Below are 14,213 nucleotides of genomic sequence, written 5' to 3' on the forward strand. Positions count from 1 at the left end.
ACCTCTGCCTCCCAGGTTAAAGCGATTCTCCTGCCTCAGCCTGCTGAGTAGCTGGGACTACAGGTGCCCACTACCACGCCCAGCTAATTTTTTGATTTTTAGTAGAGACGGGGTTTCACTGTGTTAGCCAGGATGGTCTCGATCTCCTGACCTCGTGATCCACGCAGCCTTGGCCTCCCAAAGTGCTGGGATTACAGGCGTGAGCCACCACACCTGGCCTCAATCTTGTTTTTTTAAGTTCACTGTGGCATTGACATTTATGGTGATTATTGATATAGTTGGATTAATAGCTACCATATTTGCTGCTGGTTTTTTTTATTGCCTTTGTTCTTTATTCCATTTTTTTGTTTTGTTTTTTTGTTTTGTTGTTGTTATTGTTTTGAGACCGAATCTCACTCTGTTCCCCAGGTTGGAGGGCAGTGGCATTATCTCGGCTTACTGCAACCTCTGCCTCCTGGGTTCAAGCGATTCTCCTGCTAACTTTTGTATTTTTAGTAGAGATGGGAGTTCACCATGTTGGCAAGGCTGGTCTTGAACTCCTGACCTCAGGTGATCTACCTGCCTTGGCCTCCCAAAGTGTTGGGATTACAGGTGTGAGCCACTGCGCCTGGCCCCATTTTTGTCTTCTACACTTTTTCTGCCTTTTGTGGTTTTGAGTATTTTATATGATTCTATTTTCTCTCCTTTCTTAGCATGTAAATTCTACTTTTAAAATTAGTTTTTTAGTGGATGCCCTAGAGTTTGCAACATACATTTACAACAAAGTCTGCTTTGAAATAACAGTATACCACTTCATGGGTAGCACAAGCAACTTATAACAAAATATTACTAATTCTTCCCTCTCATTCCGTGTACCATTGCTGCCATTTGTGTCACTTATTCTATTCTATTTTTTTTGAGACAGGGTCTGACTCTGTCACTCAGGCTGTAGTATAGTGGCACAATCATGGCTCACTGCAGCCTCAACCTCCCAGGCTCAGGTGATCTGCCTATCTCAGCCTCCCAAGTAGCTAGGACTATAGGCGTCCACCACCACACTCAGCTAATTCTTCTATTTTTTGTAGAGATGGGGTTTCCCCATGTTGCCCAGGCTGGTACCAAATTCCTAGGCTCAAGCGATCTGCCCGCCTTGGCCTCCCAAAGTGCTACGATTACAGGCATGAGCCACCGCGCCTGGCCTGTCATTTGGGTCACTTATACACAAACATACATAAGCATATATATACATACGGCATACATAATGGAATGCACTGTTGTTATTATTTTGTGCTATTATTATTTTGAACAAACTGATACGTTAGGTCAAAAATAAATATGAAAGTTTTTATTTTACCCTCACTTATTTTATTCACTGATACTCTTCCTTTCTTTATGTAGATTCAAGTCTCTGACAGATATAATTTTCCTTCTCTCTGAAGAATTTCTTCTAACATTTCTTGCAAGGCAGATGTGGCAACAAATTCTCTCAATTTTTATTTGTTTCATAGTCTTTATTTCTCCTTTTTTAAGCAAATTTTGCAGGGCACAGAATTTTGCATTGGTTGCTACCTCTCAATACTTCAAACAGTTCAGTAATGTAAAGATTTTTTTTTTTTTTTTTCCAGTAATGTAAAGATTAAATGTGGCCGGGCGCGGTGGCTCTCTCCTGTAATCCCAGCACTTTGGGAGGCCAAGGCAGATAAATCACCTGAGGTTAGGAGTTTGAGACCAGCCTGACCAACATGGAGAAACTGTCTCTACTAAAAAAATACAAAATTAGCAGGGCGTGGTAGCGCATGCCTGTAATCCCAGCTACTCGGGAGGCTGAGGTAGAAGAATCACTTGAACTTGGGAGGCGGAGGCTGCGGTGAGCCGAGATTGCACCATTGCACTCCAGCCTCGGCAACAAGAGTGAAACTCCATCTCAAAAAAAAAAAAAAGAAAAAAGAAAAAAAAAATAGTTCAGTCTCTTCATGCTTATATGGTTTCTGTAGAGAAGTCAAATGAATGTAATTTTTACCTTTGTTCCTGCATAGGTAAAGGGTTTTCCCCCACCTGCCTCTGGCTTCTTTCAGAATTCTTCCTTTATCTTTGGTTTTCTGAAGTTTGAATATGATATATCTAGATTTAGCTTTTTGGCATTTATCCTCCTTAGTGTTCTCTCAGCTTCCCGGATCTACGGTTTGGTGTCTGACATTAATATGGGGGAAATTCTCATTTGTTATTGCTTCAAATGCTGCTATTTATTGCTCTCTTTCTTCTCCTAGTATTCCCATTAGTATAGGTTATACCTTTTGTAGTTGTCCCACAGTTCTTGGATATTCTGATCTGTTGTAGGGTTCCCCCCACCCAGCACTTTTTCTCTTTGCTTTTTTTTCAATTTTGGCAGCTTTTGTTGAGATATCTTGAACCTCAGAGATTCTTTCCACAGCCATGTCCGGTCTACTAATGAGCCCATCAAAGGCATTCTGCATTTCTGTTACAGAGTTATTGATCTCTATCTACTTCCTCTTTTTTTTTTTTTTTTTTTTCCTGAGACAGGGTCTTGCTCTGTCACCCAGGCTGGAGTACAATAGCTCAATCACAGCTCACTGCAGCCTCAACTTCCTGGGCTCAAGTTCTCCTCCCACCTCAGCCCCCCAAGTAGCCAGGACTACAGGTATGCACCACCACACCTGGCTAATTTTTAAATTGTTTATAGAGATGGTATCTTGCCATGTTGCCCAGGCTGATCTACCACTTACTTATTCTTTCTTAAAATTTCCATGTCTCTGCTTGCATTATCCATCTCTTCTTGCATGTTGCCTACTTTTTGCAGTTAAGACTTTATCACATTAATCAGACTTTTAAAAGAATTCCCGGTCTGATAATCCCATTATTTCTGACATGTCTGACTCTGTTTGTTCCTTCTCTTCAAATTGTGTTTTGCTTATCGGTGTTTCTTGAAAATTGTTTTTGTTGTTGAAAGGTGGACATAATTTACTTGGTAAAAGGAACTGCAGCTGGGCTGGGCGCAGTGGCTCATGCCTGTAATCTCAGCACTTTGGGAGGCTGAGGTTGGTGGATCACCTGAGGTCAGGAGTTCGAGACCAGCCTGGTCAACATGGCGAAACCCCGTCTCTACCAAAAACACAAAAATTAGCCAGGCGTGGTGGTGCGCACCTGTAATTCCAGCTACTCAGGAGGCTGAGGCATAAGAATTGCTTGAACCCGGGAGGCAGAAGTTGCAGTGAGCTGAGATCGTGCCACTGGACTCCAGCCTGGGTGTTAGAGTGAGACTCTGTCTCAAAATAGAAAAGAAAAAGGAACTGTAGCAAATGGACCTTTAGTGATGGTGGTAAGACGTGGCGGGGAGGGGAAGGGCTCTGTAGTCCTATGATAGGTCTCTGCCTTTTAGTAAGCCTGTGCCCTGGACTGTGAACTTCACCACTGCTTCTCAGTTTTGTCCTCTCCCCCTTACGTGGCACAGATTGCTAGAGGGAGCTGGAATTGGGTATGTCCCTCTCCCACGTAGAAGGCTGAAGAAAGGTGGGGCTGGGTATTTCCCTTTCCCCAGGTAGATTTAAGGCCTGTAATCCCAGCACTTCGGGAGGCCGAGGTGGGCAGATCACTTGAAGGCAGGAGTTCGAGACCAGCCTGGCCAATATGGTGAAACCCTGTCTCTACTAAAAGTACAAAAATTATCCAGGTGTGGTGGCATGTACCTGTAATCCCGGCTACTCTGGAGGCTGAGGCAGGAGAATCACTTGAACCCGGGAGGCGGAGGTTGCAGTGACCAAAATGGCACCACTGCACTCCAGCCTGGGCAACAGAGCACTCTCAAAAAAAAAAAAAAAAAAGAAGAACAGAATGCCCTGGCCTACTTGAAAATGACTCATTTTTCCCTCCCCCGATGCAAGCATGAGGGGATTTTTTTTCTAATATTCATTGTGAGAACTTGGTTGAGCGCCCAGAGGCAAAACTCACAAGAGCATGAGGGCCCCCAGACCACTGGGTCCCCTGGAGTTTTAAACTCTCATACTTGCCCATACTGAGCCTCCAGCCATTTCTCAATTACGAATCAGGTTTTCCCACCCTGGCACTGGTTCCCGTGAGGTTCCATTCCTCTCCAGGCTGTGATCATGAAGTGGGAGACAGCCTTTTTCAGGGATGTCACAATTTTCTTGAAATATGTGGTGAGGTCAAAGGAGGAGGCCACACCTAGATGGACCTGGACACAGGAAAGGTGGGTGCTGCGGGAGAGGAGCAACCGTGGGGAGGCGCAGGGCAGACCAAGACAGAAGTAGGTGAAAGGAAAGGTGGAAAGCTTCTTGCATCCTCCAAACACTTACCAGATAGCTTTCTTACTGTCCATGCAGATAAAAGCACAGAGCACTCTCTTCAGAAAAGCCTTCCTGACCACTGATCTGAAGTGGCCCTCCCATCACCCTCTCTCAGCTACCTGTACTATCACCCCCAAAGCTCTTATTACTCTTTAGAATCATCTGATGTGTTTGTCAGGGCTCATTCTCTATCTCCCAGTCCTAGAATGGGAGTTCTGTGGAGCAGGGTCACTGCAGCTATAACCCCAGTGCTCAGAACACTGCCTGGCACTCCGTAAATGTTTGTTGAATGACTGAATGAAAGGTCAGAGGCTGAGCACCACCTCCCCTCCCTGCCCTGATGCCCTCTGCACTACGCGCAGAGAAGAAGAGCTTCTGGCCTGGTCAGGCTCCAAGCCAGGTCCCTCACCCTGGGTAGCCGGCCAGACTGGGCGGCCATCCGAGTGCTCACCAGCAATGACTGCAAAGTCAGCCTCCACGTCGCAGGCGATGATATCCCCGTGCCGTATGTGCCTCCTCACAGCCTCCTTGACTTTACCCATCCCAAGCTCGTTGCCTCCATCACCGACTCCTGAAGGGAAGGGGAGCTGAGTCAGTGCACGGGACCAGGGCAAAACGGGAGAGGCCTGAAGCAAGGCAGCCCTACATGTGCTTGTTGCCTTTGGGAGAGCAAAGAGGTTGGCTCTGGATATATTTTCAGACAACCAGGAGTTGTGGTACTTCCCCTTAGGCCTTCTAGAAATTTCTTTAGTTAAAAATGAGTCCATGTTTGGAACACAACACAGTGTGGGCATGTCCCCTTTTGGGTCACGTTCTCCAGCCAAGATGGAGCATGTTCTATGGTCTTGGTGCCAGGTCCACGGGAGATGTGGGCATGGTGACACTCAGGGCCTCCCTTCCAGTGGCTCCCGCTCACTGAGCCCCCGGGGGATCTGATGCAAAGTCAGTTCTAGAACTTACTTTAAAGGCTTCTGCTGAAAGAATGTGAAATGTATGTGTTTTAGTTCATTTTAATCTATACCAGAGGGGTACCTGGTTAACATCTGAAATATCCTAATCAGGAATACACACTCCAAGTGTGGTTAGTAAGCATTGGAAAGAGCCTACAATCTTGAGGCTCATCTGATAGTCCGCATCAGAGAATGTGTTAATTAGCATAATAAATGAATGCTAGAATAAATACGTATTAGAAATGATTTAATTCATTGGTGAAATGAACGGTGTTCAAGATAGGGGGATTGGCTAAAAATAACTAGCAGGTACCTCTACCCTTGTATGGATAAGATTTAAAAATCTAGTCTGGGGGCAGTGGCTCATGCCTGTAATCCCAGCACTTTGGGAGGCTGAGGCAGGCAGATCACTTGAGATCAGGAGTTCGAGACCAGTCTGGCCAATATGGCAAAACCTCGCCTCTACTAAAAATGCAAAAATTACCCAGGCACAGTGGCGCATGCCTGTAGTCCCAGCTACTGTGGAGGCTGAGTCAGGAGAATTGCTTGAAACTGGGAGGCAGAGGTTGTAGGGAGCCGAGATCACACCATTGCACTCCAGCCTGGGCAACAGAGCGAGACTCCATCTCAAAACAAAAACAAAAACAAAAACAAAAAAACAAAACCTAGCAAGCCCTGAAGCATGTACCCTTTGAGGTGGTGCTGTAGATCTGGGGGACACAGCTCCTGTGTCCAGGTATTTCTGGAGGATACTGTAAACTAGATGTTCAGCTGAATCTACCTCTAGAAGACAGTTACAGCTGTCTCAATAACCTTTCATGCAATGCACCTGTCTGAGTGTCTCAAGGCCAGAGGGCTGGACTCTCCAAGTCTATGGAACAGGTACATCATTGTTTTTGTGTCTGCTTCTATAAAGGCTTGGAAGATGTGGAAGAATTCTGTCAGAGGCTAGTGTTCATTGTGGGATCTAGAGCTGATCCATCTCAAGCATAAGGGATTGGATTTGGCCAAAAGAATGACACAATTGTGAAGGACCAAACACCTTAGATTTATATCCTGATGGTTTTTCTCATAACAGTTCTCTAGATCTATGACAGCCCACTGAATGAGGGGAATAACACCTACCATCTAACACTGGTATCTTGTCTATAGCTGTCTCTTTTTAGCATCTTATGAATTCCATCTCGTTTGGGCTTCACGTCCATCCTGTCATGGGTATAGTGATCCTCACTGTATAGAGCTGGCAGTCCCTGATGGGGGCAGTACCTGGGCAGTCAGTGGAAGGTGGAGACTTAAACCCAGGTGACTTGATTCTCAATTGAGCACTATGGCCATGACATGGCAGTTGCCCATGGAACCTGAGGAATAAGGGTTTTGAGGGAGAGGAAGAGAAAAAGGAAAATTGAGGAGGTAGCCTTGCTGGGCAGGAGGGTCTGGGGAGGGCCACAGGAGGAGACTGGACTCCTGAGGCTGCGAGAAGGGCCCAAGGGTCTACAAAGGGGGCAGTTCGAAGCCATGAACGGCCAGTTCCACCCGCCTCCTCTGGGATCTCAGGGTCGTCAACAGCACAGATGGGGGTACCATTGCGGGCGTGGGAGGATGGGATTGCTCTAGCAGTTCCCTCAGACCCTGTTAGCCCCTGTAGCCACAGAGATCTCTTTCTTCTCCACTCTGAGAACCCCTCCCCCACAGGCTGAGGTCCTCTGCCTGCCCAGCCGGAGGGACAGGAAGCTGGAAGCCAACCGCACTGTGTGCACCACATCCACAGCCTCTTCTGGGAAAGGCCAGGGTGATTTGCAGAAACATTCTAATCAGCCCAGAAGGCTCTCACTGTCTCATCAAAACCTCAAAAGCCAAAGGAGACTAATGAGTCTGGGAAACACTCGGAAACATGGAATGACAAACGAGCCTTCATTACCCCAGGGCCTGAGACCCACCCAGAGGGAAGAAAGGTTCTTGGGGCTTACACTAAGCCTTTCGGCAATTCATAAAGGCACGATTCCCTGATAAAGGGCTGGGGCCCCAGGAGTCTGCAGTCTACTCCTAATGCTACCAGCAACACTAATTAGCTGGGCGATCTGGGAAAACCTCCTGGGACTCACCCTACCTGCCTCACAGGGTTTTCACAGACGCTTAAACACTACAATGAATGTGAAGCCTCTTGGAAAAGTACGAAGTTTTGTGCAAACACAAATTATCACATTATTATTATTATTATTATTATTATTATTATTATTATTGAGACAGAGTCTTGCTCTTGTCACCCAGGCTGGAGTGCAGTGGCGCAATCTCGGCTCACTGTAACTTCCACCTCCTGAGTTCAAGCAATTCTCCTGCCTCAGCCTCCTGAGGAGCTGGAATTACAGGTGCCCACCACCATGCCTGGTTAATTTTTTTATATATTTAATAGAGACGGGGTTTTGCCATGTTGGCCAGGCTGGTCTAGAACTCCTGAGCTCAAGTGATCCACCTGCCTCGGCCTCCCAAAGTGCTGGAATTACAGGTGTGAGCCACTGCACCCAGCCCAAATTATTATATTATTAACGATTGAAGGCCAGGCTCAGTGGCTCATGCCTGTAATTGAAACACTTTGGGAGGCTGAGGTGGGAAGATAGCTTGAGCTCAGGAGTTCGCGACCAGGCTGAGCAATATAGTGAGACCTCATCTCTACCAAAAAAATGTTTAGAAGTTAGCCAAGCGGCCGGGCACGGGCACGGTGGCTCACCACTTTGGAAGGCCAAGGCAGGCAGATCACGAGGTCAAGAAATCAAGACCATCCTGGCCAACATAGTGAAACCCCACGTCTACTGAAAATACAAAAATTAGCTGGGCGTGGTGGCATGTGCCTATAGTCCCAGCTACTCGGGAAGCTGAGGCAGGGGAATTGCTTAAACCTGGGAGGCGGAGGTTGCAGTGAGCCGAGATTGTGCCACTGCACTCGAGCCTGGCAATAGAGCGAGACTCCGTCTCAAAAAAAAAGTTACCTGTCAGGCCTCTGAGCCTAAGCTAAGCCATCATATCCCCTGTGACCTGCACATACACATCCAGATGGCCTGAAACAACTGAAGATCCACAAAAGAAGTGAAAATGCCAGTTCCTGCCTTAATTGATGACATTCCACCATTGTGATTTGTTCCTGCCCTACCCTAACTGATCAATTGACTTTGTGACAATACACCCTCCCCGCCCCTTGCGATAATGTACTTTGTGATATTCCCCTGCCCTTGTGAATGTACTTTGTACGATACACCCTCCTCACCCTTGAGAAGGTACTTTGTAATATCCTCCCCTGCCCTTAAGAAGGTACTTTGTAATATTCTCCCCACCCTTGAGAATGTACTTTGTGAGATCCACCCCCTGCCCGCAAAAAATTGCTCCTAACTCCACCACCTATCCCAAACCTATAAGAACTAATGATAATCCCACCACCCTTCGCTGACTCCTTTTTCAGACTCAGCCCGCCTGCACCCAGGTGAAACAAACAGCCTTGTGGCTCACATAAAGCCTGTTTGTGGACTCTCTTCACACGGACGCACGTGACATTACCCAAGCATGGTAGCACACCCTGTAGTCCCAGCTACTCGGGAGGCTGAGATGGGAGGATTGCTTGAGCCCAGGAGGTGGAGGTTGCAGTGAGCTGAGATTGTACCACTGCACTCCAGCCTGGGCAACAGAGTGAGACTCTGTCTCAAAAAAAAAAAAAAAACTGAAATACTAATCATATATTAGATAATTTTTAAATTAACATGCTTCATAAAATAATATATGGTACATTCTGTCCTATATGACCAGAATAATATGCCATGCCTCAGTTTTACTATTGATATTACTTTAATATTAGTTTTATTACTTTAGAGTCAGGCAAATAGAATATGCTTTTCCTCCCTTGCTTGTGGGGATGTTGGATTTCTAAATGGCGGTGTCATTAGTGTCTATACCAACCATAATGAACAAAGACCATCTTTGTAGTGGAAAATGATGGTCCCCACATAACTCTTTCTGGTCATGTGTTCAATAGTCAATAAAAAGACACTTAGGCTGAGCATGGTGGCTCACGCCTGTAATCCCAGCACTTTGGGAGGCCGAGGCGGGTAGATCACTTGAGGTCAGGAGTTTGAGACCAGCCTGGCCAACATGGTGAAACCTCACCTCTACCAAACATACAAAAATTAGCCAGGCGTGGTGGTGCGTGCCTGTAATTCCAGCTACTTGGGAGGCTGAGGCAGGAGAATCACTCGAACCCAGGAGGCAGAGGTTGCAGTGAGCCAAGATCATGCCACTGCACTCCAGCCTGGGTGACAAAGCAAGACTCCATAATAACAACAACAACAAGAACAACAACAAAAGACACTTCATGGGTCCACGTTCTTGGTGCATCCCCAGTACTCCATACTTACCAGTTGATGAGATTCCAGGAATCTTCTTTGCAGCAAGAAAAAGATCGTCAATGGGGTCAACCAAGTGCTTGATGTTCATCTTCCTTGCATTGTAGTAATTGCCATCAGCAGCCCTTCCGGCACGCTCTATGGCCACCAGGTGGTCAAATCTGCTGGGAAGCAAAGGTCAGAGGGTCCTTATGGAGAGGTGGCTGCTTGCTGGGTCATGCCTTCTTGTGTTTGTGTGAAAGACGCCTCTCTCTTTCTTTGATTCCTTCATTCCTGCAGAACTTGGTGGCACATCTACCCTGGGCCAGGACCTGTGCTGGAGGCTAGTCTATTAAATCAGTTTAAGATATAGCATTGGGGCTGGGCACGGTGGTTCATGCCTATAATCTCAGCACTTTGGGAGGCCGAAGCAGGTGGATCACTTGAGGTCAGGAGTTCGAGAACAGCCTGGCCAACATGGTGAAACCTCATCTCTACTAAAAAATTAGCTGGGCGTGGTGGTGGGTGCTTGTAGTCCCAGCTACTCGGGAGGCTGATGCAAGAGAATCATTTGAACCCAGGAGGCGGAGGTTGCAGTGAGCTGAGATCACACCACTGCACTCCAGGCTGGGCGACAGAGTAAGACTCCATCTCACACACACACACACACACACAAAATCCAGCATTGGAATCCTCAGCAATTTCTTTAGTAGGGTCAGAGGCTATAAAAGCAGGAGGCCAATGGTCAGGGTTGCTATGGGGGATGGGAACATTGCTGGTGCCCACCCAGATCCCCTTCGTCCAGCAGGGACAGCCAGGCCGAGAGGCTGAGAGTATTGGCTGCTATTGGCCTGCTGCTGGCCCCTTCCAGGATCTTGTTCAGTTTACAGACACAAAACAGAAGGAAAAGGGCTCAAAATACAAAAGGAATGAGTCTAACACAAAGACAAACTTCTTTAGACAGAAACAGAGAAATAAGGGGCACAGATGGCATAGCGGTCAGAATGTGGGCTGTGGCAGCAGATCATCTGGGTTCTGATTCCAGGTCCTCCTGCCATGGGCCTTGGGCAAATTGCTTAGCCTCCCTAACCTTCATTTTCTGCATCTGTAAGGTGACATGACCACAGTGTGTACCTCACACAGTGTTCAAAGGGAAAAATGAGAAAATGCACAGGAGGCGCTTGTCATGAAGCCCTGAACCTACTCAGTGCTCAGTCAGTGTTGGTTACAGTGATTATTGTTGCTATTATTACTAGCAGGACTACTGTTTTGACAATCCAATTTAAGAACATGCAGGCTGGGCGCAGTGGCTCATACCTGTAATCCCAGCTCTTTGGGAGGCCGAGGTAGGCAGATCACTTGAGCTCAGGAGTTTGAGACCAGCCTGGGCAACATGGTGAAACCTCATCTCTACTAAAAATACAGAAATTAGCCAGGTGTGGTGGTGAGTGCCTATAGTCCCAGCTATCCTTGGGAGGCCGAGGTGGGAGAATCGCCTGAGCCCAGGAGGCAGAGGTTGCAGTGAGCCAAGATCACACCACTGCACTCCAGCCTGGCTGACAGAGTGAGACCCTGTCTCAAGATAAAAAAAAAAAAAAAAAAAAAAGGCTGGGCACAGTGGCTCATGCCTGCAATCTCAGCACTTCAGGAGACTGAGGCAGGTGGATCACCTGAGGCCAGGAGTTTTGAGACCAGGCTGGTCAACATGGTGAAACCCAGTCTGTACTAAAAATACAAAAAATTAGCCAGGTATGGTGATGGGTGCCTGTAATCCCAGCTTCTTGGGAGGCTGAGGCATGAGAATCACTTAAACCCGGGAGGCAGAGGCTGCAGTGAGCCAAGATTGTGCCACTGCACTATAGACCGGGCGACAGAACAAGATTCTGTCTCAAAAAAAAGAATATGCATATTGTACTTTTACATCTCTCTCAATCCTTCCAAGACAGTGTTCTTCAAAAATCTCAACTCTGCTATAAAAAATAGTATGGCCATTCCTCAAAAAATTAAAAATAGAACATACCATATGATCCAGCAATTTCACTTCCATGTGTATGTCCAGGAGAAGTGAAAGACTCAAGGAGATATTTGTCCACCCATGCTCATAGCAGCAGTATTCAGCATAGCCAAGAGCAGGAAGCAAACCCAGTGCCCACTGACGGATGAATGCAAAAACACAATGTGGTCTATACACACAAGGGAATGTTATTCAGCCTTAAAAAGGCAGGACGTTCTGGCACATGCTGTGACATGAATGAACATTGAGGACATTATGCTAAGAGAAATAAGCAGTCACAAAAGGACAAATATTGGATGATTCCACTTACACAAGGTGCCTTGAATAGTCAAACTCATAAAGACAGAAAGTAGAATTGTGGTTGCCAGAGCTGGGTTGAGGAGGAGATGGAGAATTATCTTTGAATGGAGCACAGACTTTCAGTTTAGCAAGATGAAAAGAGTTCTGAAGACGGATGGTGATGATGTCTGCACAGCAACGTGAGTGTACTTTTACACCAATGAAGTGTAAGCTTAAAAATAGTTCAGAGAGGCCAGGTGCTGTGGCTCACACCTGTAATCCCAGCACTTTGGGAGGTTGAGACGGGTGGATCACCTGAGGTCAGGAGTTCAAGACCAGCCTGGCCAACAGGGCGAAACCCTGTCCCTACTAAAAATACAAAAATCAGTGGCCAGGCGCGGTGGCTCATGCCTGTAATCCTGGCACTTTGGGAGGCTGAGGTGGGTGGATCACTTGAGGTCAGGAGTTCCAGACCAGCCTGGCCAACATGGTGAAACCCCATCTCTACTAAAAATAGAAAAATTAGCCAGGCGTGATGGTGCGTGCCTGTAATCCCAGCTACTTGGGAGGCTGAGGCAAGAGAATCACTGGCACCTGGGAGGCGGAGGTTGTAGTGAGCAGAGATCGCACCACTGTACTCCAGCCTGGGCGACAGAAAAAGACTCCATCCCCACCCCTAAAAAAAAAAAGTTTGACCATAACACGCAGTAAGAAATACACACACTTGCATGTACACAGTCTTATGAGGGAGTACTTACCATTACTATACAAGATATACAACGATGCTGTATTTCTATTTCATTTTCCAAAGGTGCTGGATACCCTAACTGAAATGATTTCACTATTCTCTAACATGTCATGACCCATAGTTTGAGATTGAGAGTCTTTTTTTTTTTTTAGTGCTATGTCTCCCCTCTATTAGGAAGATATGCTGTCTCTCTCTGCTGCCCAGGGACCTGTTACTTCTGGAGATGCTCTGTGAGGCCCCCAGGACACCTTGAAACCCCCCAGCCTCATTTGTTAGTCTGGTCCATGAGAACCCATCTTCCTTGGCTCATGGCTTCGTTCCCTCTGAAGGGCTTGGGTGTGCAGACACTTTGTTGGCTAAGTGAAGAGCATATAGGCGTTTCCACCATCCGCCACTTAAACTGGGATGTGACATACGTACCTAGGTGTCTGCGGGTCCCCATCTTTGCATAGGAATGCCTGAGCAGCTTCCACTGATCCACCTTGGTAAGTTAATATCGGAATCTGCGCCTTCAGAACACCTTGAAAATAAAGGTAAGCGGGGCACACATCAGCTCTAGTGTTGGATTTGGGAAATTCACATTGGCTTTTCAAAAGCTTCTTTGAAGGGTATCATTACTATTATTGAACAACATCTATCTGTAGAGCATGTTAGGTAAGCTGAGGCCATGACACAGAGGATATTTAAGTTTACTTTTGGTCCTGGGTAAACTCTAGGGTTGACGGGGGTGGAGGGCGGAATCGGGCTAATGCAGCCTAACAAATATGCTGCACCTAAGATGCCCATAATACCATGGGAACAGCGGCCTGTTCTGGCCCACTGCCATCATGAGGGCTGAGCATACATTTATGTGCCCTCAGTGACAGTGCGCCAGCCCTCTGCTAAACACTCAATGTGAACACTCTGATTTAATTTTTACAACAATTCCATGTGATAAAAACCATCATGGGCTGGGCACGGGTGCCTCATGCCTGTAATTCCAGCACTTTGGGAGGCCAAGGTGGGCAGATCACGAGGTCAGGAGATTGAGACCATCCCAGCTAACATGGTGAAACCCTGTCTCCACTAAAAATACAAAAAATTAGCCTGGTGTGGTGGCACGCGCCTATACTCCCAGCTACTTGGGAGGCTGAGGCAGGAGAACCACTTGAACCTGGGAGGCAGAGGTTGCAGTGAGCCGAGATCACGCCACTGCACTCAGGCCTGGGCAACAGAGTGAGACCCCATCTCAAAAAAAAAAAAAAAAAAAAAAACCAAAAAACCATCATTATCCCCATTTTAAAGATGAGGAAAACTGAAGGTCAAAGACGCCAAACAACTTGGGCAAGGCCATGTATATATGTCAGTTTCATGGCTCCAATTCTCACCCCGAATTCTCACTCACTCCCTACCTCCCTGCATACCTTCAGGGAAGGTCAAGAACTACTGAAGGAAATTCCCAGAGTCTGTGCCTTGGGATACTTATATTGGAGTGATTTCCAAAAGTGAATCAAACTGAATTTGACTCTTAAAAACAGGACCTTTTCTAATGACAAAAAGAACACATATTGCTGTAGA

General features: G+C 46.7%; 1 protein-coding gene across 7 annotated transcripts in view; it reads right to left on the reverse strand.

Annotated features, from left to right (window-relative positions):
- DGLUCY (D-glutamate cyclase) overlaps positions 1–14,213 on the reverse strand; it is a 157,389-nt gene that overhangs the window by 12,873 nt on the left and 130,303 nt on the right. For 5 of the 7 annotated variants that reach the window (XM_032134610.2, XM_058429865.1, XM_032134608.2 and 2 more), the window contains exons 10-12: positions 13,077–13,176; positions 9,649–9,797; positions 4,753–4,872 (exon numbers count right to left, since the gene is read on the reverse strand). In XM_032134610.2, coding sequence (XP_031990501.1) covers positions 4,753–4,872; positions 9,649–9,797; positions 13,077–13,176 — 369 coding nt within the window. The remainder of the gene's footprint in view (positions 1–4,752; positions 4,873–9,648; positions 9,798–13,076; positions 13,177–14,213) is intronic. The other 2 variants (XM_032134611.2, XM_058429867.1) reach the window with 1 other exon arrangement.

The sequence above is a fragment of the Hylobates moloch genome, unplaced genomic scaffold (assembly GCF_009828535.3).
Source record: "Hylobates moloch isolate HMO894 unplaced genomic scaffold, HMol_V3 SCAFFOLD_16, whole genome shotgun sequence".
Taxonomy (NCBI): domain Eukaryota; kingdom Metazoa; phylum Chordata; class Mammalia; order Primates; family Hylobatidae; genus Hylobates; species Hylobates moloch.